This window comes from Mirounga angustirostris, unplaced genomic scaffold, assembly GCF_029215605.1.
Source record: "Mirounga angustirostris isolate CCGP_5_RB_7025 unplaced genomic scaffold, mMirAng1.0.hap1 SCAF_2, whole genome shotgun sequence".
NCBI lineage: Eukaryota > Metazoa > Chordata > Mammalia > Carnivora > Phocidae > Mirounga > Mirounga angustirostris.
The window spans coordinates 12,414,937-12,441,153 of NW_026991710.1; the positions used below are offsets into that span (position 1 = coordinate 12,414,937).

The 26,217-nt window shown below is 44.4% G+C and overlaps 1 protein-coding gene across 2 annotated transcripts in view; it reads right to left on the reverse strand.

Annotated features, from left to right (window-relative positions):
* The window catches only part of TAPT1 (transmembrane anterior posterior transformation 1), a 60,843-nt gene extending 38,818 nt beyond the window's left edge, over window positions 1-22,025 (reverse strand). For both annotated transcript variants that reach the window (XM_045881438.3, XM_064584313.1), the window contains exons 1-2: window positions 21,200-22,025; window positions 8,606-8,736 (exon numbers count right to left, since the gene is read on the reverse strand). In XM_045881438.3, the coding sequence (XP_045737394.2) occupies window positions 8,606-8,736; window positions 21,200-22,010 (942 nt within the window). In that variant the 5' untranslated portion in view covers window positions 22,011-22,025. The remainder of the gene's footprint in view (window positions 1-8,605; window positions 8,737-21,199) is intronic.
* Window positions 22,026-26,217: the final 4,192 nt, after the last annotated feature.

Genomic DNA, 26,217 nt, shown 5'->3' on the forward strand with positions numbered 1-26,217 from the left:
ATGTTAAGAAAACTACAAAATGGCACTGATTCTGCAACATTGGTCAACAAAACATCACAGGCTAGTGAACATTTCCACAACCAGCTCTTCCCACATTCATTTTGGACCTACTACTATTGCTCTTCATCATTTGAAAAAGACTCACCTCAAAAGAAAAAAAAAAAAAAAAAAAAACACCTCTCTCTGTGGAGAATGGAGCAGGGTTTCTTAACCTTTTTTAAATCTGTCCCTTTTTAACAAAAATATCCGGCCTTCCTTTCGAGATTTCAAAATAAATAAAATTTTATGGCTAAAATCAAAATAGCACAATTCTGGAATACGCCTCTCTCAATTACACAAACCATCTTCTGGCAATTCTGAATACCATCTCCTCCACCATGACCACCACACAGCACCCACTGGTGGGGGGTGGCTGGCCTGGCGCAAAGCAGGAAGCAGTGTTTCCCTTTTCTTTCCTGGCCTCACAATTTATAAAGCTCAGGGTCTCCTCCTGAAAGAGCTGAGACCATATCTGGCTCAATTCTACACTGGGGATCAAAGGTCATTAGGAAGGACATCTTCCCCTGGGGAATTTACAATCTAGTGAGCTGGACACAGTGCTGGTGAATGACGTGCTCTGGGCAGGGTGGGCAGGAATGGAGTGTGGCACTGGGGACGGTGCACCAAGGGGAGGAGGAACAGTTAGCAAGGATCTCCCACAGAGGAGACAAGAGGGGCACTAGATTTTGGCAGGCACGGTAAGAAGGAACAGAATTTCAAACAAAGGCAAGAGTAAGAAGGAACAGAATTTCGAACAAAGGGAAGAGCATGCCCAGGTGCAGCGTGAGTGGGAGGCTGAATGTGATCACTATACAAGAGGGACAGAAACCATCTTCAGTAATTACGAAGGAACACATATCTTTATCCTGTGTTCCAGGAGTTCTCAACAAACCCACATGCAGAGACCCATTATTGGAAGAATGGATTATCATTCTTAGGAGAATAAGTTATCAATTTAAAAAGTTTACAAATGACTGACTTTGAAAGCAATTACTGCTTCAAGGTCATCCCTATAAAAACTTTTATTTACCTGAATTCAAAACTTCGTACCCCCAGGAAGTCTGCAGTCTAGGAGGAGGCAAACAACGGATTACCGTGGCCCAGGGACCTTTATAACAAAGCAACACTGCATATACATATGTAACTGCAGAAAACAGAGGAATGTGGATGAAAACCTTCGTAATAATCACAATCTACACCTGACATATATTTTAACATGAGGAATAAATTTCTTAAGAGGTAAATAAAGAAACAAATTAAAGATTCTAATTTGTAGAAAGACTAAGGTCCTGGATTTTCCTGCTTCTTTTACAGCCATGTCGAATACTGTTATACTCTAAGCACTTGACCCACATTGATTTCTTGAATGCTCCCAACGCCCCTTGAGGCAGGGACCCCTACTTGGTGTTTGCAAAGAGCAAAGAGCGCTGTAACACAGTGCGGACCCTAGGGCACATCTGAGAGTCCTGCTGAGGAACAGAGGTGTGGCAGCTGCTGCCGGCCACCATCGCACCACCACACCACTTCTCAGCTCCAATCTACTTTTTTAGGGAGTGATCAGAGCATTACAGCAAGCTGAGTAAGCAGAGAGGACAGTGAAGGAGAACAATGGTCTGAGTGAGAGATCACAATGGCCTGCAATGGCACAACGGAAAGAGAGAGGAAGAGAGAGATGTAAAACTGTTTCCAAAGCTAACGCGACAGAAATAAGTTCCTGATTCAAAAAGATAAACACAGGCCCACAGTGGCGACTTCATAAGTTGTCTTTTAACTACATCAGTGAATGCGGTAGAGCCTGAAGTCTTCGGCTGGTTGTCCTAGAGCTGTCGCATGGGTCCTATACGCCCAACAGGTAGCGGGGCCTCCACCAGGCCATGAGGCCCTAGATGCCGGGCCGCTCCACCATCACCTCCAAGCCCCACTTCTGGAGGGGGCTGCCACTGCCGTTGCCAAACGGGTCCTGTCCTCCAAGAGAGTTAAGAAAGGTGAAGACTGTTGCAGAGGCGTGAAGAAGCCTTGGCCACTGCCACTCCAAGCAGGGGGCAACAAGCCTCAGAACCTGAGGAATGTCAGCCTGGGCTGCCCAGATTCTGGATTCTGAAAAATGCAGATCCCCATGGCTTTCCTGCTTCTGAGCAGCTTCATGGTGGGACATCTGAGTCAGGGTGTGTCACAGACAAGAGCTGCATCATGAGAAGAACTTAGGGGAATGATTCCCCAAACACACTTCCTTGAAATGAGCAACTGAGCAGGATGCCCCAGAAATCGCTGCCATACACGTGGGTCTGGGTAAGTCCTCAATACAGTTTCACCATGAAATCCCAGGACTGTTTTCCTGAAATAAAGGTGAAACGATGGCTGTGACTACACTTTGTTAACACACACTCACACTGAGAAACAACGAAAACGCTTTCTGTGGTAATTCTGAGTAAGTTCATTGTTTTGAAAACAACTTGTGGAATTATTTTTTGCAAGTATTACATCCTCTACCCCCACCCTCAAAAAAGCAGATCTAAGTTCCTCCCCTAGGTAAGTACAATTTCCCTTTCTGTGAAGCTTTCCATTTGCTCCTGTTTCCCCTGCTCCTCGTATGCAAACTCACTCAGAGTCATGGACGATCAGCTCTCTTAAGATGCCCCAGTCCAACCCCATAATCTCTGACAAAGAAAGTCAAAGCCCAAGGAGGTTCAATGCCTTGATCAGGCCACTCGCCTATCACCTGCAGACCTGAGAAGAAAAGTTAACATTACTGAATCTTGACCCCCAATCTTCCCATGTCACAGTAACATTTGTCCCTTTCAATAATAGCAATTGTCTATGCAGAAAAATAACAACATTCTATACCCATAGCAATACTTAAACCTTCAACCTGACAAATTTAAAGCTTAGGAAAATTTACTAGGTTCTTAAGACAACTAAGCAGTTCCACTGAAGACTAAGCAGTTGAGTTCCATTTTTGAAAAAACGTATTAAAAAACTACGGTAACAATGAAATAAAAAATTGCCAAAAAGCATAGAATTACAAGGTAAAGAAAAGTCAAAAATGTATTTTTGTTTTAGTTCTACCTTTTATGACAGGCAGTTACATAAACATATGGAAGTAACGGAAAGGAAGTAATTTTGATAAAAGGATTTGTAATCATCACAACCTATACCTGACATGTATCTAGCACACTTATTTCTTAAGAGGTAAAATAAATAAATCAATTTATTTTAATTTGAAGAAAGATTAGGAACATGGAAAGATCTTGAGCCCTTCCTGCTTCTCTTATTGCTAATCCATGTTGAACATGGCTATACAAATTTTTCAGAAGCACAGTTCTGAGGGGTGGCTAACCCAATCACCATTCTCAGTCTGCCCCTCCCTTCGTTGGAAAAGTATCACATCCACTGTCCTAGTCTCCCAGGCAGCTGGGGATGGCTGTGCAACTCACTCCGGCCAATAAGATACACAGTGAAGGAAGTGTGTGGGGACACATCTGGGAAAGCTTTTAATTCTTTATAAAAGGGACAGTCAAATGGTGGCACTGTCTGTCTCCTCTTCTTTTGGGTGATAATGCAGACGCATTGCCTGAGGTCGCAGCTGCATCTTTCTATTAAAAGGCAACGAGCAAGAGGACTGAAAGCCAATTTGCCAACGATGGTGAAATGGAAACATAAAAAGGACTCCGAGTCTAGGCTGGCTTCATTAATTGGCTGGAACAAAGGAGATCACCTTCCTCTAGACTCGTCAAAACAATTTTCAAACCCGTTTAAGCCACTGTTAGGTAGTCTGTCACATATGCAGGTAAAAGCATTCCTAAAGAAATCCTCCCAAAGCTAGTCTCCACTGCTTAGTCTGACCATTCACAGTTACCTGGATCCAGTCTCTCCTCCCAGTGTACCTGTCCTTTCCTGTCCCTAACAGTTTCCCACCTCCGGATCTTCCTAGCACAACCCCCCACACCCCCAAGCCCTAAAAATGCAGGTGCAAAATCAACCTCCTTTTCTCATCACCTTGCAGTGCATTACCTTTGCAAGTCTGGAGGTGAGCACTGTACTTGCATGCTGCCGAAGTGCCTGGAGTACAGACGGTATTCAAAACAAACTGAGAGGGGCGCCTGGGTGGCTCAGATGGTTAAGCGTCTGCCTTCGGCTCAGGTCATGATCCCAGGGTCCTGGGATCGAGCCCCACATGGGGCTCCTGGCTCAGCCGGGAGTCTGCTTCTCCCTCTCCCTCTGCCTCTCCCACTGCTCATGTTCTCTCTCTCTCTCTGTATCTCTGTGTCTCAAATGAATAAATAAAATCTTTAAAAAAAAAAAAACCTGAGAAAAATCAATAAACAAGTGAATAAGTGACCTGTAGCTCTCTAAACTAGCATTTAAGTGTATTAGGGAATTCTAAAGAATACTTTGGTGAGCACTTCCTTACTATTTCCTGCAGTTTGGGATTCACACAGATGACAAAATTAGCTCTTGACAAGGATACTGTTCCCATGGGGTGCAGGATAAATTGTTCCCATGGGGTCAAAATGCAGCACAAACATCAACACAACTGCCACGTCGGTGCAGATGGAGAAAACAAGACTTGAAGAGAACATGTATCGCATGAGGCCGTGGGGGAGATGGAATGCTAACTCATTTGAAGTGCTTGGGACAGTGCCTGGCACCTAATCCTTATTTGATAACTGCTATCTGTTTTATTCACACAGAAATAGCTGCCAGAGGTGGGATGTAAATGGACAAGTCAAGGGGGGCTATGGGGCAGTAAGCACTTACCAGGAATTGTCTAAGAAACTGGTGATCCTGCCCTGATTTCAGAAAGCTTCTAAAGTGTTGCTGTCTGACCTAACCATGAGCTCTAAGTCATGTGCCTGCTGAGGCCAGACTCTAGAGGGCCTGACAGAAAATGTCAGGGTGACGGGGTGTGCTACTATCTCTTTTGACCACCAGCTACCTTCATGAAAGAGACACGCTTTACTCTAAGACAGCATGGTTACAAAGACAGAGGGAAGAAAACAGTTCTCCCCCAAACTGCCTGTGGTCAACAATCCAAGAAGGAGGAGAGTCAGAAAACCATGTCCCTTGCTGGGTTAGAAAAGTCAAATTTAGCAGCAAGTGAAGCAGGAAGATTAAAAGTCTAACATAAGATCAAAGTGGGACATGGGGGAGCCATGGAAACCACACCGCTCCCGGTCACCCCTTGCTGTCCAGGGAGCCCCCAGACGACAGCTATCCCTCCTGTGAGGGGACATCCCCTGGAATGCAACCTGGAGACAAGAAACCTTTCCAAATTTCTCTTGCTCTCTTAGGGCAGGGCATTCCTCAAGTTGCTGAGGTGAGGACTATAAAATATTTTAAAACATTTATATGGGGCTCACCCATAATTAATATACAGATGAGGAAACCGAGGCAAATGGACAGAAGTGAATGGCTCAAGGCCTCACAGCTAACAAATGGTGGAGTGGAGATGCTGATTTCGGCAGGCCGGCTTTAGCGTTCATGCCCTTGACCACTGCACTATCCTGCTCTCAGTTTAGACCGCAGAGAAAGTGCAGCTCGGTGTCCTCCGCTGTACAAAGAGAACAGTACAGACCCCTCACAGATCACACATGGTGAGGAACAGATCTAGGATGAGAACCCAAGGGGTGTGTGGGTGCAGGTGGAAAGGGATTTGTGGCGGGAAAAAAGGGAAATGCTCCCCAAGGCCAACAAAACACTCCAAAATTTCATCCTTTCACATCAGAATGAGAAGTTCAAATATGAAAAAAGTACCAGCCACTGGAAATACTATTTTGAATATATAAGCAATTTACCTGTTTTGAATGTCAAGTATGTGTTTTTCCACTGAGAAAATTACACAAAAATTCTGGAATTTTTTTCACATTAGTAAACAGGTTCAGTAAGAGATACTGAGTTGACCACTCTCTTGACTTGAAAATATAAACATTAATTAGGTGTTTTATAGCTCGTGCAATCCTTGTAGAAGCAAAGTGCTCTTTAACTGTCAAGTTTCTCCTCCTGGAAAGGCTACATGAAAATATCATAGCATTTACCAAAAAATAAGGAAAAAAATGAATACAGTGTCATATATTAGAAGTATTCTATATTCTATATCAGGGAAAAATATTATATATTAGGTATTACCAATTAAACAATAAATTTACTGACATGAACATCTAGATAGCCCCCCCACCTCTTAAAATAAAAAATAACATAAAGGTCTGGGAGACACCAGAAGGAACTCACCCTGTTACAAGAAATTTATGCCTGTGATTAAACTGAAATAGAACTCTGGTTTCCTCTATATTTCACTTATTCTGAGAAGTTAAGAAGAAATTGCTCTAAACTGAAAAATGCGCACCCTTTTATATATTTTAAGCAATAAATATGCTTCTGAAGTGTTGTTCTAAGAGACTAAATCAACTTTTCCTAAATAGGCCCAAAGCAAAAGCCTCTGTAATAGGAAACAGGATTAGAAAATTATTACAATTGTGCATGAGCAGTGTTAATTCAACTTTTCTGATGTTATTCCCCTTACATACCCATAAATAAAACCAAAGTTTCATGACAAAATACTTACCCTCCTACAGGCAATGCACTCTGATAACTTTTCTATTCTTTTCTTTAAAAAGAAATTCCTAATTGGCTGCAACCTACCTCATCAGCTACCCATCCCATCAGTGGTCCCTTAATGCACCATGGTTTGAAAAACACCCTGGTTCATAGTGAAGTCTTACCAAGGCCTGTGGGCATTTTCCCCAGAAGACAACACTCACACTAAGAAACCTGAAACGGTTGCAAGTTTCTGTGAGAAATCTACCGAGAAACTGCTTGGCATGTCAATGGTGCCAGTAAAGAGAAGAGGATATGTGTATTGACCCTCCTCCGATGAGCTCATCATCATGAGGGCTGTGGCCGCTGCTCATCATTTCGGCCCCACGTCGGGTAATAAAACGGGTCAGACACACACACTTCTTGCTTTGAAGCAATCCCTTGGGTGTGTCCATAGTTTGGCTGTGGATTGCAGGCAAATCTCTGTGCACGCCCCACAGAAAAATGGGAATCCGCAACTGTTCAGGCAGGGTGAGAGAAAAACCTTCCCTCGAAGAGACCAGGTGGGTAAAAGCTGACTGTGGCTGGCACTGTCCTGTACAAGGACACAGATCCCAGCAAACCTCCCTCCAATTCCCTCTGCCGCGTATCCTCACATTTCCCTGTCTTGGCTTATCACCGGAAGGAAAAAGGGAGCTCAGAAAATAAGTTAATGTGTTTAAGAAAGACCTAAGAATTACTATTACTGTTATTATTATTGGCAAGCAAAAGAAACACTACCCCCCATCGCTGGCCAAAATCTTAAATAAATTCCAATGTACAAAATCAAGGTGCTGCCGCACTGGGGGAGCAGTGGTGCCGAGAGCGCCCCCACACTCCTCCGTCTCACCCCCCAGGCCCTGACTCTTCCTTGGAACCCGAGCCTCCCGAGAGAAGCAGCCACGCAATCATAGCCAAGGCAGCCAGTGTCTCACTGTCAGCACTGTTCTCTCTCCAGGCCGCGCTTGCTCTCATCTCTCCCCACCCGAGCCCAGAATGCCCTGGAGCTGCAGCAGGCGACCTGCCACCTGAGCCCATGTGAAGCAACACTTCTCGAACCGTCACTCTCCGGCTGCCTCCCTCCCCTCTACCACACTGATGGGACCGCTGGAAGTAAAAGACCATCAACCCGACCAGCTGGGTCCTCGCTCCTCACTGTCTCCCGCCCCTCTTGTTCTAGAAGACTCTGACCGAGCAAACCAGCAAAACTCCTCTGACAGCCACTCCAACAGAAAGTAAGATTCTAAGGAACTGATCAAACTATTAAAAGTGTTAAGTTACCAGAAAAGCACAAAACCGTGTTCTAATACAGCCAAAGCTGAATTATTTCTTAATGCCTCCTTTCTGGCAAGAAATCTTGGAATTGCTCAGACGTACCAACTGCAGCAATGCAGAGGGAAAAGAGCGGCCTTCCCGACATCTCTGACTGGTCCTGACAGACCTGAGACCCAACCGCGGGAACACAGTGTGCAGGGAGTCAGTGCTGCCGTGGCCACGCCCACCCCAGCAAGTGAGGTTTTCTGTGGCAAAGGTGCAATGAATTGTCTTTTCCTTTGAAGAGCCTGTCATTTATGTTTTAGATATGAGGGCTTTCTGAGAAACTGAAACCTTTAAAGGGGCTGAAATTAAATACTTTGTCATGTTGAATGGAAAAAATACTGCCCCTGGTACAATAAAACTGATGAGAACTAAAGGAGTAGGTAGAGAGTAGTTCCTTGGAAAAAGTGACCTGGCTGGGACACAAGTGGAAATACGGTAAGTTTAACACATAGCAAAGCTAAGAAACACTGGATCCTACTTACACTAAAAACACAAGTTTTAAAGCCTCTTCCTGGATGGGAAGTCCTACTCCCAATACATTTAATTACCTATGATCACATTATTTCCAATATTTTAAAAACTCAACTCAAGCTGTTCACAATTTATTTTCATATAATTAACATGTTGACATAACTTTCAAAATGATGTCTTGTAATAGAAAAAAAAATAGTACCTTTTCCAATTCTCTCGGTATTCGCATACAAGTGTATACTCTTTCTCTTCTTTCTGTATACTTGGCCTCATTATGTTCAAGGAAGTACCCTCTTGTTAGTTCAGCACTGAGGAACCTCAACAACGAAAGCTCTACAGGAAAAGAAAATGACACAAAACAAAAAGAACAGTATTTATCAAGAAACTTAAATGCTCGCTGGGGCCAAAGATAATACATATATAAAACAAAAAGAGAATAAAACAAAACAGTCTGTAATTCTGTGCCCAGAACTGAACAGCTACACACAAATGATCAGCAAAAATTATTGACAAAATTGCTACTCTGTGTGGTATAAAGGGAAAAAGCCACAGGAATATAAAAAGAACAATTACTATGAGCCAGAATTGTTAGAAAAGTGTTTGCAAGAGTGCAGTCCTGGGTCTTATAGGTGATATAGGACCTAGACTGATAGACATAAGGGACAGTAGAGATCAAGTATATACAAAATGAATAAATGTATACATCTATATCTATATATATGATTCTACATAAGCTAAAAGAGAGCCAAGTCACCTAAACAGGCATTGCTCGGGTCCAAAAACCATCCTGGGTGAATTACATTGATTATCAGTGCAACTTCTTTCTTCAGCCTCAGAGATCCTGCAAAAGTACCTAAATAATGCCATTTCCCTAGATGAAGGCCTACCAACAGGATAATCATCATACTAAGTCATACAAAGTAGAACCTCAACAAGATCTGAAAGACTCACCTTTCCTTGGATTTGTCCACCTGTTCTCTCTGTTCCTCCAAAACAAATTCACCCAGAATCACCTCGTCTCAAATGAAAGTAAGGCCAAAGGAGGTTGAGTACTTTCCCCTTGGCTATAACTGGAGTTTCTGGGGTGAGATGCTAAGGTTCCAACCCCTTCCCTGACAGCCCATCACCTCACTGACTTTTCAGGACCCCTGATTCCCATTACCATCCTATTCTTACTCCCCAGGAGGCCAAGCCCTCTTCCAGAAGTCAGGATAGCAAAGGTTTCAATTTGTTCTCTTTGCCCTGAGCTGGCCCTTGTGGTCCTTTTACCAAACACAGTGTTGGTGTTCCCTCCAAAAAATGACAAAGAGGGAAGGTGGATTTCATGTATGAGTACTGACTCACAGAATTGCATCTTATGTGAGTGCCAGGATTTAAAGTCCGCAGGGATGGGGAAGAGTCTAGAGTCAAAAACACCCTTGAAAAGCCCTTAGGAAGACCCAGAAGGAGACTTACTACCTCCTGGGGGCCTAAAAGAGCTTACTTCCTCCAGCACTGAACAGATGGCGAGTTCTTCTGAGCATCAGGTCAAATGGGCTGCTCATGTATAGAGGTTATATTACACAAAAAAATATATACATACGTGCACACATTTCTTTAAACTCCAGATTTGTCCTCTCTCTGGAGCGTTAGTGATACCATAAGAGGTATCTAGGGATCGAAACAGACGGAGAGAAAAGCAGACTTCCACCCACCCCAGCTTCGAGCAGGGCAGGCCGAATCATCAAATACACTGTGAGCATCATGCTCTCAGTACATTTACAGTTGAAGCTAGGGCAGAGGTGAACTGTATTGTTCACATATTAATAGATGTTCCGATTAGAAGGGCTTAGTATCACCAAATCCATGCAGAGTACAATTTTTGATTGGGAACTTTCTAATATAGTGTAGACTGGCTAGATCCAGAACACGATCTGCCGTATGAAGGGGAGAAAAAGAAAGCCTTTTGAGCTGCAAACAAGAACAGCCAAACCAATGAAAGATAAAAATCATACTCTTGGGGCGCCTGGGTGGCTCAGTTGGTTAAGCGTCTGTTGATGGCTCAGGTCATGATCCCAGGGTCCTGGGATGGAGCTCCACATGGAGCTCCCCGCTCAGCGGGGGTCTGCTTGTCCCTCTTTCTCCCCCTCTGCCCATCCCCCAGCTCGTGCTCTCTCTTTCTCAAATAAATAAAATACATTTTTTTGAGATTTTAGTATTTATTCATTTGAGACAGAGAGATACAGGGAGGGAGAGAGCATGAGCAGGGGGAGAGGCAGAGGGAGAGGGAGAAGCAGGCTCCCCACCGAGCCAGGAGCCAGTCGTGGGGCTCGATCCCAGGACCCTGGGATCATGACCTGAGCCGAAAGCAGGTGCTTAACCATCTGAGCCACCCAGGCGCCCCTAAATAAAATCTTTTAAAAAATGTATACAGATACTCTTTATTCAGTTCAGTCTTCCAATTAGAAAGCAAAGACTGTGTTTTTTTTTTTTTTTAACATTTTATTTATTTATATGAGCAAGAGAGAGCGCAGGCGAACACAGAGGGAAAAGGGAGAAGCAGACTCCCCACCTAGCAGGGAGTCCGATGCAGGGCTCGATCCCAGGACCCTGGGATCATGACCTGAGCCAAAGGCAGACGCTTAATGACTGAGTCACCCAGGCGCCCCAGAAAGCAAAGGAAGTTCTGATTAGCTGATATAGATCAATAAATATGTCATAAACATCAATCCTTTCATGTAAAATCTGAGAAGCAGCAGGCCTCTCTGAAGGCAGGACAGACTGTACTGACAGCAGCGAGCCCCAAAGGTCACTTCACCAGGATTCCCGTCCGCACTCCTGCCTGCCACCCTCCACCACAGGCGCTGCCCTCTCTAGTCGCCCAACTTTTCGGCCCTGGGTGTCTCTGGCAGCTTCTCCCCCACCTGACCTGCAAGGGTTTGCCGGCTCAGTGTTCCCATCACTGTGTCCTAACGAAGCACCAGTCAGAGTGAAACGCCGGCCATCCCTGAAAGCTCTTATTCCTTGGCGTGTCCTTTTCTCTTTTTCCTATTCTCTTTGGACAGTCTAAGGTTAAAACCATCATCTGAATCCTGAAGTCACCATATCTGACTGCAGGAACCTGGACCCCTATTTCCAGCTGCCTCCTGGGCAACTCCACCTGGAGCCCCCCACCCTTACCTTGAACCTCCAAGCGGAGCTCAGGATCTTCCCCCACAATCTACCCTCTCCTGCAGCCCTGACTTTAGCTCGTGCACCACCAGTGACACCATTGTGTGTTAGAAGCTTGGGGTCACCCTTCTCCTCTCACGAAGCCCCACTGACTTGTCGTCTGGCACATTTATTCACTTACCCCTCTCTCTCTATCCACCCTAGTTTGGTCCTTCTCATCACCCCCCCCCCCCCCCCCAGTTCCCACCTAAGCTTCCTGACTCATGCCCTTCTTCCAGTCTTTCCTCCCTTCAGCCCTAACCCTGTGGGGCAGCCAGAGCCAGCATGCTGGCAGATCGGCTGCGGGCCCCCTTCAGTGCTCTCAGCCACCTGCAGGCCAGGCCCTACACCTCCGCGGCGGTGACACCCGATCCCCTACAACTTGGCCCCCGGCTATGTTCTCAGGCATGCCCCACACCTGCCTCCGCTGAATCTCTAGGTCACCATTCTCTAGTTACGCTACGTTTCACTTCTTGCTAACAGGGCAGTCGGTTGACACCTATCTCAGGGTTGCAGTTACTCCAGGTGGTTCTGGAACAGAATTCCCCTCCAGTTTCCCACAGGTGACCACGGACAGTCGCCTGCTCTGTGAAGCCATCCCCAGGTTTTCTGAACAGAATGCAGCCTTTCCCCACTCGGCTGGCACAGCGACTACCTGTTCTGGCACTTCTACCCACCGCACTCATTTTTGGCCTCGTTTTGTCCTTTCCTTTGCATCCTCGGGGTACAGCACGTCATAGGTGTTCAATACACGCTTGCTCAAAGACTATATGAGATCAAAGGAAGAGGAAAAACCAGAGAGCAGTGTGGCAGAGAGAACAAAAACAGAATCAGAAATCAGAAGTGGTAAAAGCAGAGAGAACACCAGATTCTTGAGAAAACAGCCTGTGACAGACTTTCCCGAGGCTGGGCGTGAGTAGGAAAAGAGTGACGAGCTCTGACGCCTCACTGGCCGCAGCTGCCACTGCAGATAAGGAGTCTCCTGGCTGCGTGTGTGCCTAAGTGACTGGAGAGGCTCACCCACCAGGTATCCGAACGTCCCCCCTAAAAGGATAGGGTGCCATGCTGGCAGGCACAGCCAGTGAGCGCCCTGGGCTGCAGGACAAGGATGCTTGCATTATCCACAGGATGGGCAGGGAGTGAAGCTGGGCAGCTTGCTAGTATGTCAGCTGTGTTAAGGAAATACAGCAACAGGCTATTACGGATTTTTAAATTTAAAACAGCAAACTAAATCAAAAGATTGAGACAGCTATACCCTGTTTACTTAGAAAATTATCCTCCGCAGTGGCGTCTTCCCTGATGACGCAGTTGACCAAGTTTTACCATAATAAGAGTTTTGTTATGATCCACAAGAAAAGCAGGGATTAGCAATCAGAAGAAGGGGGTTCTGGCATTCTCTCTATCACACATGAGTCCTGTGACCCTGGCTCACATCATAGGTCTTAATTTCACAGAAGAGAAAACTGAGGCTTGGAGCAGTTTTAGAACCTGCCTAGGGTCCACGCAGGATGGCCAAGGGACCGAGAGAGGATCTGCACGAAAGCACAAAACAACTGCAAAGCATGACACAAGGTCTTAAACTCCTTACTAGTAATTTCAAAGGATCTGAGGTAGTACTCAATTCTGGTTTGGGGGTTCCCTAGTGTTTACTGATGCTGCTTCTGCACTCCTGTTTTCATGGATAAACGGTAATGGGGCAAATAAGTATATTCAACAAACTAGCTAACCTAATAACTAATTTTCTGTAAACAAGTCGTACAATATAAACCTACAAAAGTGTCTTAACTATAATACAAATATAAAACAGTGGTATGTGAGGATTCTACTTCTAGAAATGCAAGAATTTTAGTTATAAACACCCATTTAAATTCCACAATGGAAAATTTAAAAGTATGCACTTAAAAAAATCAAAATGAGGGGTGCCTGGGTGGCTCAGTCGTTAAGAGTCTGCCTTCAGCTCAGGTCATGATCCCAGGGTCCTGGGATCGAGCCCCGCCACTGGGCTCCCTGCTCAGCAGGAAGCCTGCTTCTCCCTCTCCCACTCCCCCTGCTTATGTTCCTGTTCTCGCTCTCTGTCAAATAAATAAACATTTTTTTAAAAATCAAAATGATAAAAACATTTTAGTGCACAGCTCTCACAACCAGGAGGCATATTCTACTGTTAGGTCCACTTTGCAGATGAAGAAACCAAGGGATAGAGAGGTTAAGGAGGTCTCCAAGGTCACACAGGAAGAAAGCGGGAGAGCCAGGATTCAAAATCAAGCAGTCTATCCTCAAAGCGTGTGCTTTTTGGCACTAGATTATTTTTTAATTTTTTATTTAAATTCAATTTAGTTAACATATACCGTATTATTAGTCTCAGGGGTAGAATTTAGTGATTCATCAGTTGACTATAAAAGCCAGTGCTCATCACATCACTTGCCCTCCTTAATACCCATCACCCAATTACCCCATCCCACCACCCACCTCCCCTCCAGCAACCCTGTTTGTTTCCTAGAGCTAAGTCTCCTATGGTTTGCCTCCCTCTGTTTTTACCTTATTTTATTTTTCCTTCCCTTCCCCTATGCTCCTCTGTTGTGTTACTTAAGCTCCACATATGAGTGAAATCGTATGGTATTTGTCTATCTCTGATTTATTTCGATTAGCGTAATACCCTCTAGTTTCATCCACATCGTTGCAAATGGCAAGATTTTATTCTTCTTGGTTGCTGAGCAATATTCCATTATACTCACCCCCCCCCCATCTTCTTTATCCTTTCATCTGTTGATGGACATCTGGGCTCTTTCCGTACTTTGGCTATCGTGGACACTGCTGCTATCCACACTGGGGTGCAGGTGGCACTAGATTATTTTGCCTATCATTGTCTCAAGTGCTTTTGTAAACAGGCCACTATGTACTTTCTAGAAAACTGGAAACCCCCCTGCCCCCATCCTCCTCTTTCTCTGTGTTTCACATACAGCACCCTGGGTTTACTTCTGTGAAATTAACACGGTTAACTGGTCAGCTCCCTTACCAGCTCATGAGCTGTTTGAAAGCAGGCACCACGAATCCTGATCTTCCCAATGTCCAGCCCCCAGTGAGTCCTGAATCTGAGGAGTGCCTGCATATAATTAACACCATACTGATGGGCTAGGAAATGTTTTTAAAGATACACTAAAGCAATACTAACAAAAGAACCAAGCTTCGTGGAGTGAAATATTTCGGAAGCTTTATCTTACCTTCTTCTCCCCCACTCCTGTAAAACTGGCCCTGCTTAAGGGATTAGGATCCTCCCACTTTATGCCAAGAGGCAGTTTACAAAGGTCTTGCACACAGTACTTCATAAAATTCTCACAACAACTGAGAGCTAAAGAGAGCAAGATAATGGTGTTCACGTTTTACAAACGAAGAAACTGAGGATCAGAGAGGTTAAGAGACTTGTCCAAAGTCACTGAAAGGTTAAGATGCAAATTGGGAACATAATCTGGATCTCTGACCTCCCAAGTCCAGAGTGCTTTCTCCCCTACACCATAATTAGCATCCATCTACCCCACAAGATAACCTTGCCCTAACCTGGCTTCAACCGGCCAGAAAGAGCCCTTTGATTCATACTGAGGGAGAAGGGGCTTACGTGGCCCTGCAGCCTGAGCTAGTTAAGTTAGCCCTGCTGCTCTGTCAGCCGCTCCACCTTCCCTAGCCATAGATAGGCTTTGCACGATGCTACTTAATCTTCTGTTCCAAAGTACAGCTGTGGTTCACTGTTTTTGTACTTGTTGTTTTAAACATTGTTGTCTAGCATTCTACAGATTTGTCTGAACTTACTTAACCTGTCATATTTGGGTACAGCTGCCTGGCTAATAGCCTAAGAAGGCTATTGTTCCTTCACCTGTGGGTGCCGCCCCTCAAGAATTCTGGTCCACTTTAACTTCTTCCGTACTGTGGTGGCATTTCATTCCTCCTTAGCAAAAGTCGCTCTCACCTGTTATGCCAAACATCTGTCTTTATATTTTAAAAGCAAATCATTTTCCCAAATAAAATAATCCAAATGTTTATTTTCCGAACACTGACTTAGCTTTTTAGATGTCAACCAATTTTAGTTCATTTATCTAGTTCTTACCAAGAAGAAATGTCAGCGCGTCTTTTAAAAATACTTATTAATACAAACAAGTGCTTCTACATTAGAAGAACTAAGTTTTGCCACTTGTGAATATTTCATATAAGGAAAATAATACCAATCATAAATCCAAATCAGTTCCTCCAGAGTATTTTAATCAATATTCATCTTTTACTGCAGAAATGCTCTATGTTCCGGTATCTTAAATTGAGAAAAAGTACAGTATAAATTGCTTCCTCCTCATCCCTAAAAGAAGGTTATGTTTAATTATCTTCTGGGATAGCTTGGTTTAGAAATAAGAAGCCAGGATACAAAAGTATTAATTAAAAGTAATGAGTAATCATAAATATATTTAAATGTTAAGTAATATGTCTAAATATATCTTTCTTAAGATAGGACTGACCATTAAAAAATTGGAAAGTAATATTGGTTAACTGTTAGGAAAATATTATAAAACATGCGAATCTCCATAGTCTTAAATAATATAAAATGGTAATAAACTTTACTAAGGTTACGTAAAAATATTACATGTAAGTTTGTTATACAAACATAGAGGTTCATCCTTGTACAAGGCACATTTGAAATCAATACAACAGTGATTCTGTCTTCCTAACTCAAATAATAGTAAAGGTACCACTCAAGTTTTTAAGACGCTCAAACTGCTTCTAAATAGTCTCACTTAGGGAAGTAAGGAATAGGTAGAATATTCATGAATTTATACATTTATAGATGGAAAACAGGGACACAAAGAGTAGTGACTGTTTCAAAGGTCACAAGGTTTCAGGGTTAAGGACTGAAAATGGGATCAGAATGTCAGTAATCTGACAGTCAATGCTACAGTCTTTCCAAAGACCTGTTTCACCCAAGCATTCCTCAAACTGGGCCACTAAGGAGCCGCCAGGGATGAATTTTGGAGGGTAAACTAGGATGAAGTTAAACATTTTAAAAAGCCGGGATACTGCCCAGTCAAAGACTAAAATGAATAACTTCATTGCTTGTTTAATTTGCATGTGCTAGGGGTGCCTGGGTGGTTCAGTTGGTTAAGCAACTGCCTTCGGCTCAGGTCATGATCCGGGAGTCCCGGGATCGAGTCCCGCATCGGGTTCCCTGCTCGGCAGGGAGTCTGCTTCTCCCTCTGACCCTCCCCCCTCTCATGTGCTCTCTCTAATAAATAAAATCTTTAAAAAAAAAAAAAATTTACATGTGCTAGTTAAATAAAGCAAGTGAGAGTTTTAAAAGCAGAGCAATAGTGTGTCAGAGGACGTTAACTCTACCTCACCTATTTCAGGGTTGTGGTGGTTACTCCAAGTAACTTCCCAGTCAGTTTTACAGTTATCATTACTTCCCTTTGTAAGTGAGATATTAATTGACTAGAGTATAATTTCAGAACAACAGCCTTTAATCATCCATGAGGATAAGTTTGGGGCCACAGGGATAACCATGTAACATATTCTATGGAGGATAAGGACCAATTAAATGAAAAGGTATTTTAATAAAAATAAATTAATTGTAATAAGAATTTAAATTTTCAATTACACAAAAATAGGGCGTAGAGAATATGAACAGTTAAAACCTCTGTCCCACTCAAAGTCTTTTGTGGTAACTGTAAAAAGGAGCTCAGTTGGCTTTTTGGAGTTTAGGCTTTCTTCCTGCCTCTGCTCATTCCCTCACAGAGGTAAAGCAAGAGATCTAAAATGGGTAAAGAAAGAGAAAAGCAGCAAAAGAGATGGGTAACAAGTGTAAGCTCTAGAAGTGGAAGAGTCACCATTTAAACAAAAGGAAAAGCATGGGTTCCACAGCACTGTTGAAATCAGACACAATACTGTTCACCCATGACCTTACTTTAAGCTCTTTTGTTTTACAAGCACCACCTATCCCTATGCATATTCCAACACCTGCATCGTATAGGTATTGTTATCCTCACTGGTAGGTACAACGCTTATTTTACACCAGTTCTTCTACTGTTAAGTCTTCACGGGCACCAGAGCCCACTTACGTACTTCAGATACTAAACCATTTAGTAGTGGAGTCATGAAACAGAGCCAAAAGAATTAGGCAAGTGGTCTAAGTAAGCACAGAGTCTAAGAGCAATTTAACAACCGAACCAGGCCAAGAACAGATTGCCTAATTCTTAGTTCAAAGTTGACTTGCTAGATGTAGATTCTTAAATGGGAACATGGTTATATAGAAACTCTCCCCCTTAGAACTTTTACAGATGAGTAAAGTGGGGAACGAGTACAAAACTATGGTAATATGTACTTATTATCTGAGCTTATGTCAAAAAGGACAACAGAAGTTGGTAGTATTTTTTTTTTAAAGATTTTATTTATTTATTTATTTATTTGAGAGAGAGAACGAGATAGAGAGAGCATGAGAGGGGGGAGGGTCAGAGGGAGAAGCAGACTCCCCGCTGAGCAGGGAGCCCGATGCGGGACTCGATCCCGGGACTCCAGGATCATGACCTGAGCCGAAGGCAGTCGCTTAACCAACTGAGCCACCCAGGCGCCCCAGTTGGTAGTATTTTTAAGAGCAGGAACAAAAGAAGAAGGAAGAGATGAATCTGTAGTTCTGCACTATACCAAGAGTCCAAGAACTGTGACCACATAAAGCAACAGTGGAATATACAATGAACGTTCTGAGAGAGAGAAAGAGACAGGTATGATGAGTGGAATATCCCTTTCGCACTCTTAGGGTGTAAGTACCAGTACCAGAGGAACAGTTTCAACCCACCTCCAGGCTACATGTAAGCCAAAGTCAGAGCATAGAGAATCAAGTAATTCAGAGTCTGAAATAAGAAACAAAATGAAAGCTTACACTTTATGTAGATACACATACATGGTATATGTAACGGCTTATACACAAATGAATATTCATATATATCTTCTAGACATATAAATGGACAAAGATAGGTATAAAACAAAAATATTAACCTCAAATACTATGGTTTGAATTATTTTACTTGGATGGGGAGGGTGTGGATAAGCACCTAGTCAGTGTACTCATTCATGGTATCCTAGGTTATTGGGACAGGCCAACAAACATTTATAAGACCCCTAAATTCCTTGGGAGAAATAGTAAAAAGGACTTTGGAACTAACTGATGGTTAGGCCACCAAGACACTAAGATTGCGACTTTCAAAGGGAAAAACAAAGGTTGCGCTAAACTGGAGAGGAGGAACTAGAGTATCAGGGGCAGCATAAGAATTTAAAAAAAGGACATGTATGGTGATGGTGGTAGCCACACTTGTGGTGAGCACAGCATAACCTACAGACATGTTGAATCACTCTGCTGTACACCTGAAACTAATACAACACTGTGCCAACTATACTAAAAAAAAAAAGTTTTTTTTTAATGGACAAGTAACACCTTAAGTATAAGCACAGAGGCTTGGAAGACATTTGATTCAGGGAGAAATGTTTCCCACATGACACTAGGTGGTGCCACTCAAAGGCCCTCTGGCCCAGGCCAGCCCCTAGGGAACAGTTTTCTAAACACTGCACTAGGGAGGAGGGAAAAGGTTACAGAGCAGTCGAAAGCGGCAATGGTAGAACAGCAATGTGAAGCAGAGCCGCTCAGCACCCTGGGTATTTAAGAATGACTGAAAGAATTCTAATCTCCAACCAATGCAGCATCAGTTAGAGGGTGGATGCCAGCAGGGGAAGATCTGTGTGCCTAGCAGAGTAGAGACGCCTGGGGCCCACATGGACCGACACTGGCTGGTGACCCCAGCTGAAATATTCCTGAGATTCTTACCTAAGTCTTGATCCCTAAGAGTTGCCACGGTCATCTCTCCTCACACAAGACTGATGGAATTAGGGAAACAATGAGGGCCACACCAACAACTAAAGCTGGAAGTGTCTCCCGGATAAAGACTTTCTGCAACTAGGTTAAAAGTCCACTTTCCAACAGGTTAAGTAAACCACGCTCAGAAACTCATGCTGATGAAGAATGCGTGCGTGGTGCGAAGTCTGCGGAAGGCCGTGGTACCAGATATTCAGACCCATCTCCGAAAGGGCTAGGAAAGGGGTGTTAGGGGTTATTCCAAAAACCTAACATCTGTGCTCATCAAAAGGCTCCTGACAACTTCATTTTCTGCGTATGCAAACAACAACAAAAAAGGCTTTTATAATATTGGCTTTCCTGAAACTCAGAAATATTGTAAAGCCATTGTAGTGAAACCTGGCCACTCTTGTTTCCATTTGCACCAGAGCATCTTTAAGGTTCAAGTCCAAGTCAGTAAACAGACAGCTGAGAGATTTAATACTGTCTTACTTAGATCCTGCCAGTTGAGAAAGTAAATACTCTGGAAAGCAAGTATTTGACAACTAAACCAAACAGTTGAGAATTTTTAAGTGGCTAATTGAAAAAGACTGAACAAGGCACAGTCTGTACTTATTTTTCAAAGATACAGACCTCTTCAAAATCTAACCTTTGTCTACTTCTGACAATTAGCAAATCACACAGGATCTCACCTGATCAACCTTCTGGTATCTGACTACTACATTTTTCAATATTCAAGTACAATCAATGATGCAGTAAGCCTCAGGACCTAACATTCATTTGCAGGAACTGAAGGAAATAATGGCTAATAGAGCCCCTACTGCCCACCAGAAGCAATTGTGGGGGAAGAAATTTAATGGAGTTATGGCTCAGCTGCTGTTTAAAACTTAGAATTACATAAAAATGTAAATGTGATCACTGTACTCAATGAAACATGTATCTCAAAGTCTTTTTCGTTGAAGCCTAACATACAACTACAGTATGAATACAGATGCAATTTAAATTTTTTAAAGAAAGGAATCCCACAGTTTAAAAATTAATATTCTAACAAAATGCTTAAAATTGGTCGTTGAAAGTAGGATTCGCAAAGCATCTTTTCCTGTACAGCCTTTTTTTTTTTTTTTTTTAAGAGGCTTAGGTTTCGGTTTAGGAAAAGTTCACAGGTAGCGTTTTGAAGAGAGGTTTCTACGTATTTCTGTTCTGGGCAAAAGTACTGAACTTCACGCTCATTCCCACATTGCTAGCTGCGGCTGCGGAACACACATGTGCAGGGCAAGTTAACAGGTTTCTATGGCTCCAGTTCGCTTAACATACACAACGAAAAAGTCACCGCGGCATGAAAATAATTAAGAAAGCAGCCTTGAGCTTCTCGGTTTGGAGCTCGCCGCGACGTACAGGTGCTCGCCAACGACACCGGGCGGAGCACAGCCCGGGGGTCTTTCTGAAGGCCCTTCAAAAGCGGTCAAGTCACCCAGGACAGAACTTCCCGGGCCGCAGCTTGGCCTGGCGGACACACCTGGCCGGGCGTGTGCCGCGGGGGCCCGGGGCCGCGCGCCGACCCGCCCGGCGAGCTGTCAGCGGCCGCGCAGCCACGGAGCCCGCCAGCAGCCTCGGCGGCTCGCGCACCCCCAGCGCGGCGGCCCCGGCGCAGTTGCGGCCGCGGGGCAGGGGCCCCGGACCGCAGGACGCTGCCCGCCGCCCTCGGCGCGGCCTAGCGCCTCCCGCCCGCCTCACCTGCGCGGCTGCGGCGCCGCTCCCGCCGCCGGTCGCTCTCGTAGAAGCCCAGCGTCTCCGCGTGCTGAGGCGCCGGCGGGGGCCCATGGCCGCCGCCGCCGCCGCCCGGCTGCTCCGCCTCGCCGCGGCCGTCCCGCTCCGGGCCGTCCGCGCCGCTACCGCCGCCTTCTCCCGGGGCGGCCGCAGCGCCGACGCCCGCCATGTTCCGAGCACAACAAACTGTCCCCGCCGCCTCCCTCCAGCCTCCGGCCCGGCCTCCGCCTCCGCCTCCGCCTCCGCCTCCGGCCGGCCCCCTCCCGGCCTCGCCCCGCCCCTCGCCGGAGCCCGGGCCGCCGCCGCCGCCGCCGCCGCCGCCATCCGCGGCTCGCCGGCCGGCGCGCGCCATTGGCGTCAGCGGCGCGTGGGAGGCCGCCGCCGCCGCCGCCGCCGCCACGGCCGCCGCCATCTTCTTCCTGCCCTCGGTGTGGCGAGAGGTGGTTTCCCGCGCCGCGGCGGGCTCGGCCGTCCGGGACGCGGCGCCGGGCTCCATGCGGCTGGGCCGCGCGGCCGGAGAGAGCGGCCGCCTCCGGGGCTCGGGCCGGGGGCCGGGCGCGGCGACGGACGGAGGGTCGGCGGAGGAGCCCCGGGGCGGCGGTCGCTGCGCCCGCTGCCTGTCGTCTGCGAGGTGTCCGGCCGCCCGCCCGGGGTCCCTTTTGCAGGCTCGGTGCCCGGAGTGCGCCGGCGCCGCCTGCCCGGTCTCGGCGGCGACCGCGCGGCCCCGGCAGCGAGGGCCCGGCTCCAGATGGCCGACCTCCGCGAGCCCTGACGCCATACGTCCGCTATTTGGACTCCATCTCTTCTGCATATTTATGGTCGCCCGTCACATTCCCTGGCCTCTGGGTTTCCGTTGACAGTTTCCAAAACACTCGGGCAAGAAGGAGCTCGGGGATGCTGCCCTACAGGTGGGGGCGCGGAGGGGAAGCCCGAGGAGCCGGGTGCCTTGTGCATTTCATGCTCCCGCGGGTGTATTAGGCTGTTTTTCGGGGTCAGGGTTGGGGTACGGCCCTTGGCCGCCGCGGTGCCGGTGCTCCATCACCTGGGCGGCCGCTTTACTTGGCCCGTCCTTTGCGGCTCTGGCGGGTAATTGCGCACGGAGCGCGGTGTCGAGACCACCCGCCGCAGGAGTGGTGCAAGTGAAGATGCTCCAGTGAAGGGGCCGAGGGACTTTGCTACCTGCTTCCCACGTGGTTGTTGCGTGCTTTATTGAGGGTGACCGTGGCAGGTCGGTTTGCCAACTTCAGAACCGACCTGTGCAAAAGGGAAGTTGTAATTCTTCCCCTAGCATTAAGCTCCCCGGAATTTTCCCTAGACCTAAACTTGACAGCCAGATATAAACGGGTATGAATAGAGCAAAACTGAGCTCCTGTTGATTCATCAGAGAACCTTGAGGGTTCTGTTGTCACTAGTGAGTGCCTAAATTTGCAGACCCAGCAAATTTAACAGTGGGCTGTTTGGGGGCAGCATGCCGAAAGCAGCCACCTGCCGGTCTGACAGCAGGGTAAGAGCCCAGGTGAGGGGACTAAGATGGACTAAAAGGGCCCCAGAGGTGGGACCTGACCCTCACCCACCCTGGAAAAGGAGGAACCAATCTTTGGAAGATCCTTACTCTCCTTCGTAAAACAACAGTTCACAGGAATAGAATTCCAAACATTCCTGTGACTGTCCTCCATGAAATTCTGTTGTGTTATACTTAGTCAAAACTGAGCCTTAATCAATCAAAAACAAATGTTCTGGACAAGTCTTCAGAATCATTTTGAAGATGAAAAAATACTGAAAATTTTATGACCTTTAAGATGCCTTATAGCTCAAATTGTATTATCCTCTGATCTTTTATAGTATAATACCATCCCCATTCCATTGTTTACTGATTTCAAGAAGGAAGTAGACTTTTATTGCTTGTTTATGTCAGTTCTCATTTACTGCCTCACCGTATTCATTGGCTTATTGCCCCTGCCTTTAACTCAACAGCAGCTGGAAGGGAAAGAATCATTCTGTTTCCTAAGGCAGCCAGTTACAGGAATGGATTTCTCTCATTTTCTTTATCAGGCCCAAGGAAAATCACGGGCCAAGGCTGCCTATCCTTTTTAAATAGCAAAGAGGAAAGGAGGAGCTGTGTACAGTCTAGGTATGAAGGTGTCACACGCTGAGGAGCGAAACGAAGACGGGAAAACTAAGGGATGTGTAGCTTCTCATCAGTTGGGTCTTTTCACTGGAGCTGTATTATTTGATCTAATACTTTGTGAAACTGCACAATTTCAAACCCATCATGAAATCAACATACTGAACATTTTGAAAACAATATAAAGTTTTTTTTTCACTTAACACTATCCTTCCCTTGTATAGGTTTTGATGATTAGATAATCAAATATCTCACTGTAATACAAAAATTTATTTTCTTTGGGTTAATTCAACCTTCTGCAACTTAATTCGGAATCCAGGAAAGGGTGTTTTCAAATGTGTATTCTAAATCTTCAAAATACTGACTTACAAATAATCTCATGTAAGAAATCGTTACACAGCACAGAAGAACCAATTCTCCAAGGAAAATAAATAGCAATTGAGATATCATAATGTTTTTTTATATCAGTTGTAAAAAGATATAAGCCTAGATTTATAATACCACCTTTAGAAAACATTAGGGATGTTTTAAAAACATGACAAATCTCACCATCAAGGAGACGTCAGATTACATTCTGAGTTAAAGTACAAGGGAAAAACAGGATTTGGATGACAATGAGGTACAGTAATTTAAACCATTAAGCAAACAATGAGCTGGTGTGCTGTTCACATGTCACTGTCCCAGCTGCTGGTCAAAGAAATAACTTTACTCGTGAGAAGTACTTTCCGTGGAGGAAAGGGAAGAGCAAGAACAAGAAGTTGGGGAGAATCTTACATGTAAAAGAGAAGGGAAAAATTCAATAAGCTAAGAAACCTTTCTTAGGAAAGGAATTTATGTATTCAAAGTTACATTTTAATATACTTGCATAATTGATAGAAATTTAAGAGCTTGTAAAATTGCTGCACATATTTTTAATTGTGTATTCTTGTACCTTCTGGTTGTAATATCTATCATGTGGCTATTGTGTTTTGAAGATAGACAAGCACAAAATACCATTTTTAAAAAGAATGGAAATTTGGTGAGTAGTATGCACAATTTTATTCTATTTTTTAAAGATTTATTTAGGAGAAGAGGGAGAGGAGGGCAGAAACTCAAGCAGAATCCCCGCTGAGTGTAGAGATGGAAGGGGGCATGGGGAGTGTGGGCTCATTCCCACAACCCATGAAATCATGACCTGAGCGGAGACCAAGTCATAGGCTCAACCAACTGAGCCACCCAGGCGCCCCAGTATACGCAATTTAAAAAAATAAATTGCATAACTCCATATTTTAGTAATTAAAGACAATAATTTTAATTTTGTGACTAAACAAAATAAATTGAACCCATTGTGCATGAGCCATGGATTCAAACTCCAGAAAATTATCTTGTGAAGTCTATAAACTGATTCTCAGTGCCTTTCATTGGTAAATGGGGCAATACCTACCTATTCTGTAGTAGGAGCCAATAAATAAATAAGTTTCCCCTTTCCCCTTAATGATAACTTTGAATGTTTCCTTTCATTTAAACTTAGTAGGTTTTATTTTTCAACTATAAAGCATTTTAGCTCAATAGCACTTTATATATATGCCTATAAATATGTTTGATATTAGTTCTATATATTTTTCCTGAGTCCCCAAAACATCAAGTATTTTGATGACTTGCAAGGATCCTGAATCAAGAAAAGGCCTATACTCTCTCTGACTCTCCAGTGAGAGTCTTTTGACCTAAGATAACACATGTGACCTCTCTATGCTTCATTTTCCCCCCTTATAGCATATTGGACTAGATTACCCTGATGGCCTCTTCCAAAATGTTGGGATAACATCCTTGCAAACCCTTTTGCAGATTCTTGGACTCTTGGGTTAAAAATAGCTCAATATGCCTATATTATGAAGATTTTTATAGAAAAGTATGAAATCCTTAATTACAGAATGACTTTGTAATTTGGGCTAAAATCTGAATGCAGGGAATTAAAATGTGGTAACTTTATTGATAACACATCAAAGATGTGTAAGTCTTTAATGTACCTTGTTTATGATCCATGCATTAGTTCTGCATCCCCTTATGAGAACCCATAGTGTTCGACCTTTCCAGTACTCGTGACAGGTCTCAGGATAGAAACCCACTTTAAACAAGTTTCCCATATTGTACCTATGCATACCTCAGTCTAAGAACACTGCTTTAAGGTGGCATTTAACAGCAACTGAAATGCTATTTGGGATGATTACGGTTACACAGTTAATTTTGGTAGTATAGATTCAACCACTGGACAGGTAACAGTTTAATTTTGTCTTTCTCAGTCGAAAACTTATTTCAGTAGACATGACTTTTTTTAAACCATAAATGTCACGTGTCAAATTTGCAAAATGTCTTGCTGAATTTAATTCATCATTTTGTCTTCAAAGAGAAAAGTAAGAGTTGATGTTTTTTAAAAATCAGAACAGCTTTGCAACTGATGTTCTAAAGAAATAAAATAGAGTGTTGGGCCCAGAGCAAGGCTTGCAGCAAATTTATATGAATTTATTGAATCTCTGAGTTTGAATACTAATACTTCCTATCTTCGGCAGTCACTTTTGGACTGCTACTCATTAAGTTTTATCCTGACTGGGCTTTATTCCATGCGTTTCTAAAGGACACCAATGCAGTTTGTTTCTGGAAGATGTAGCACAAATTGAATAATGTACCTTTGATTCTAATGTGCCTTTACAAGATAACTAAAACAGTCATGAGCAAAACCTTATTTCTAAAAGCATTTATGTGGCAGGAGAATATAGGACTGAAACCACTTGAAATAGACCCTATTGATAAGTGTATTTTGTTAAGAGGTATGTTTTATAAAAAATACTCTGTTCTAAAGACCTAAAGTAGGTTATATTTATGT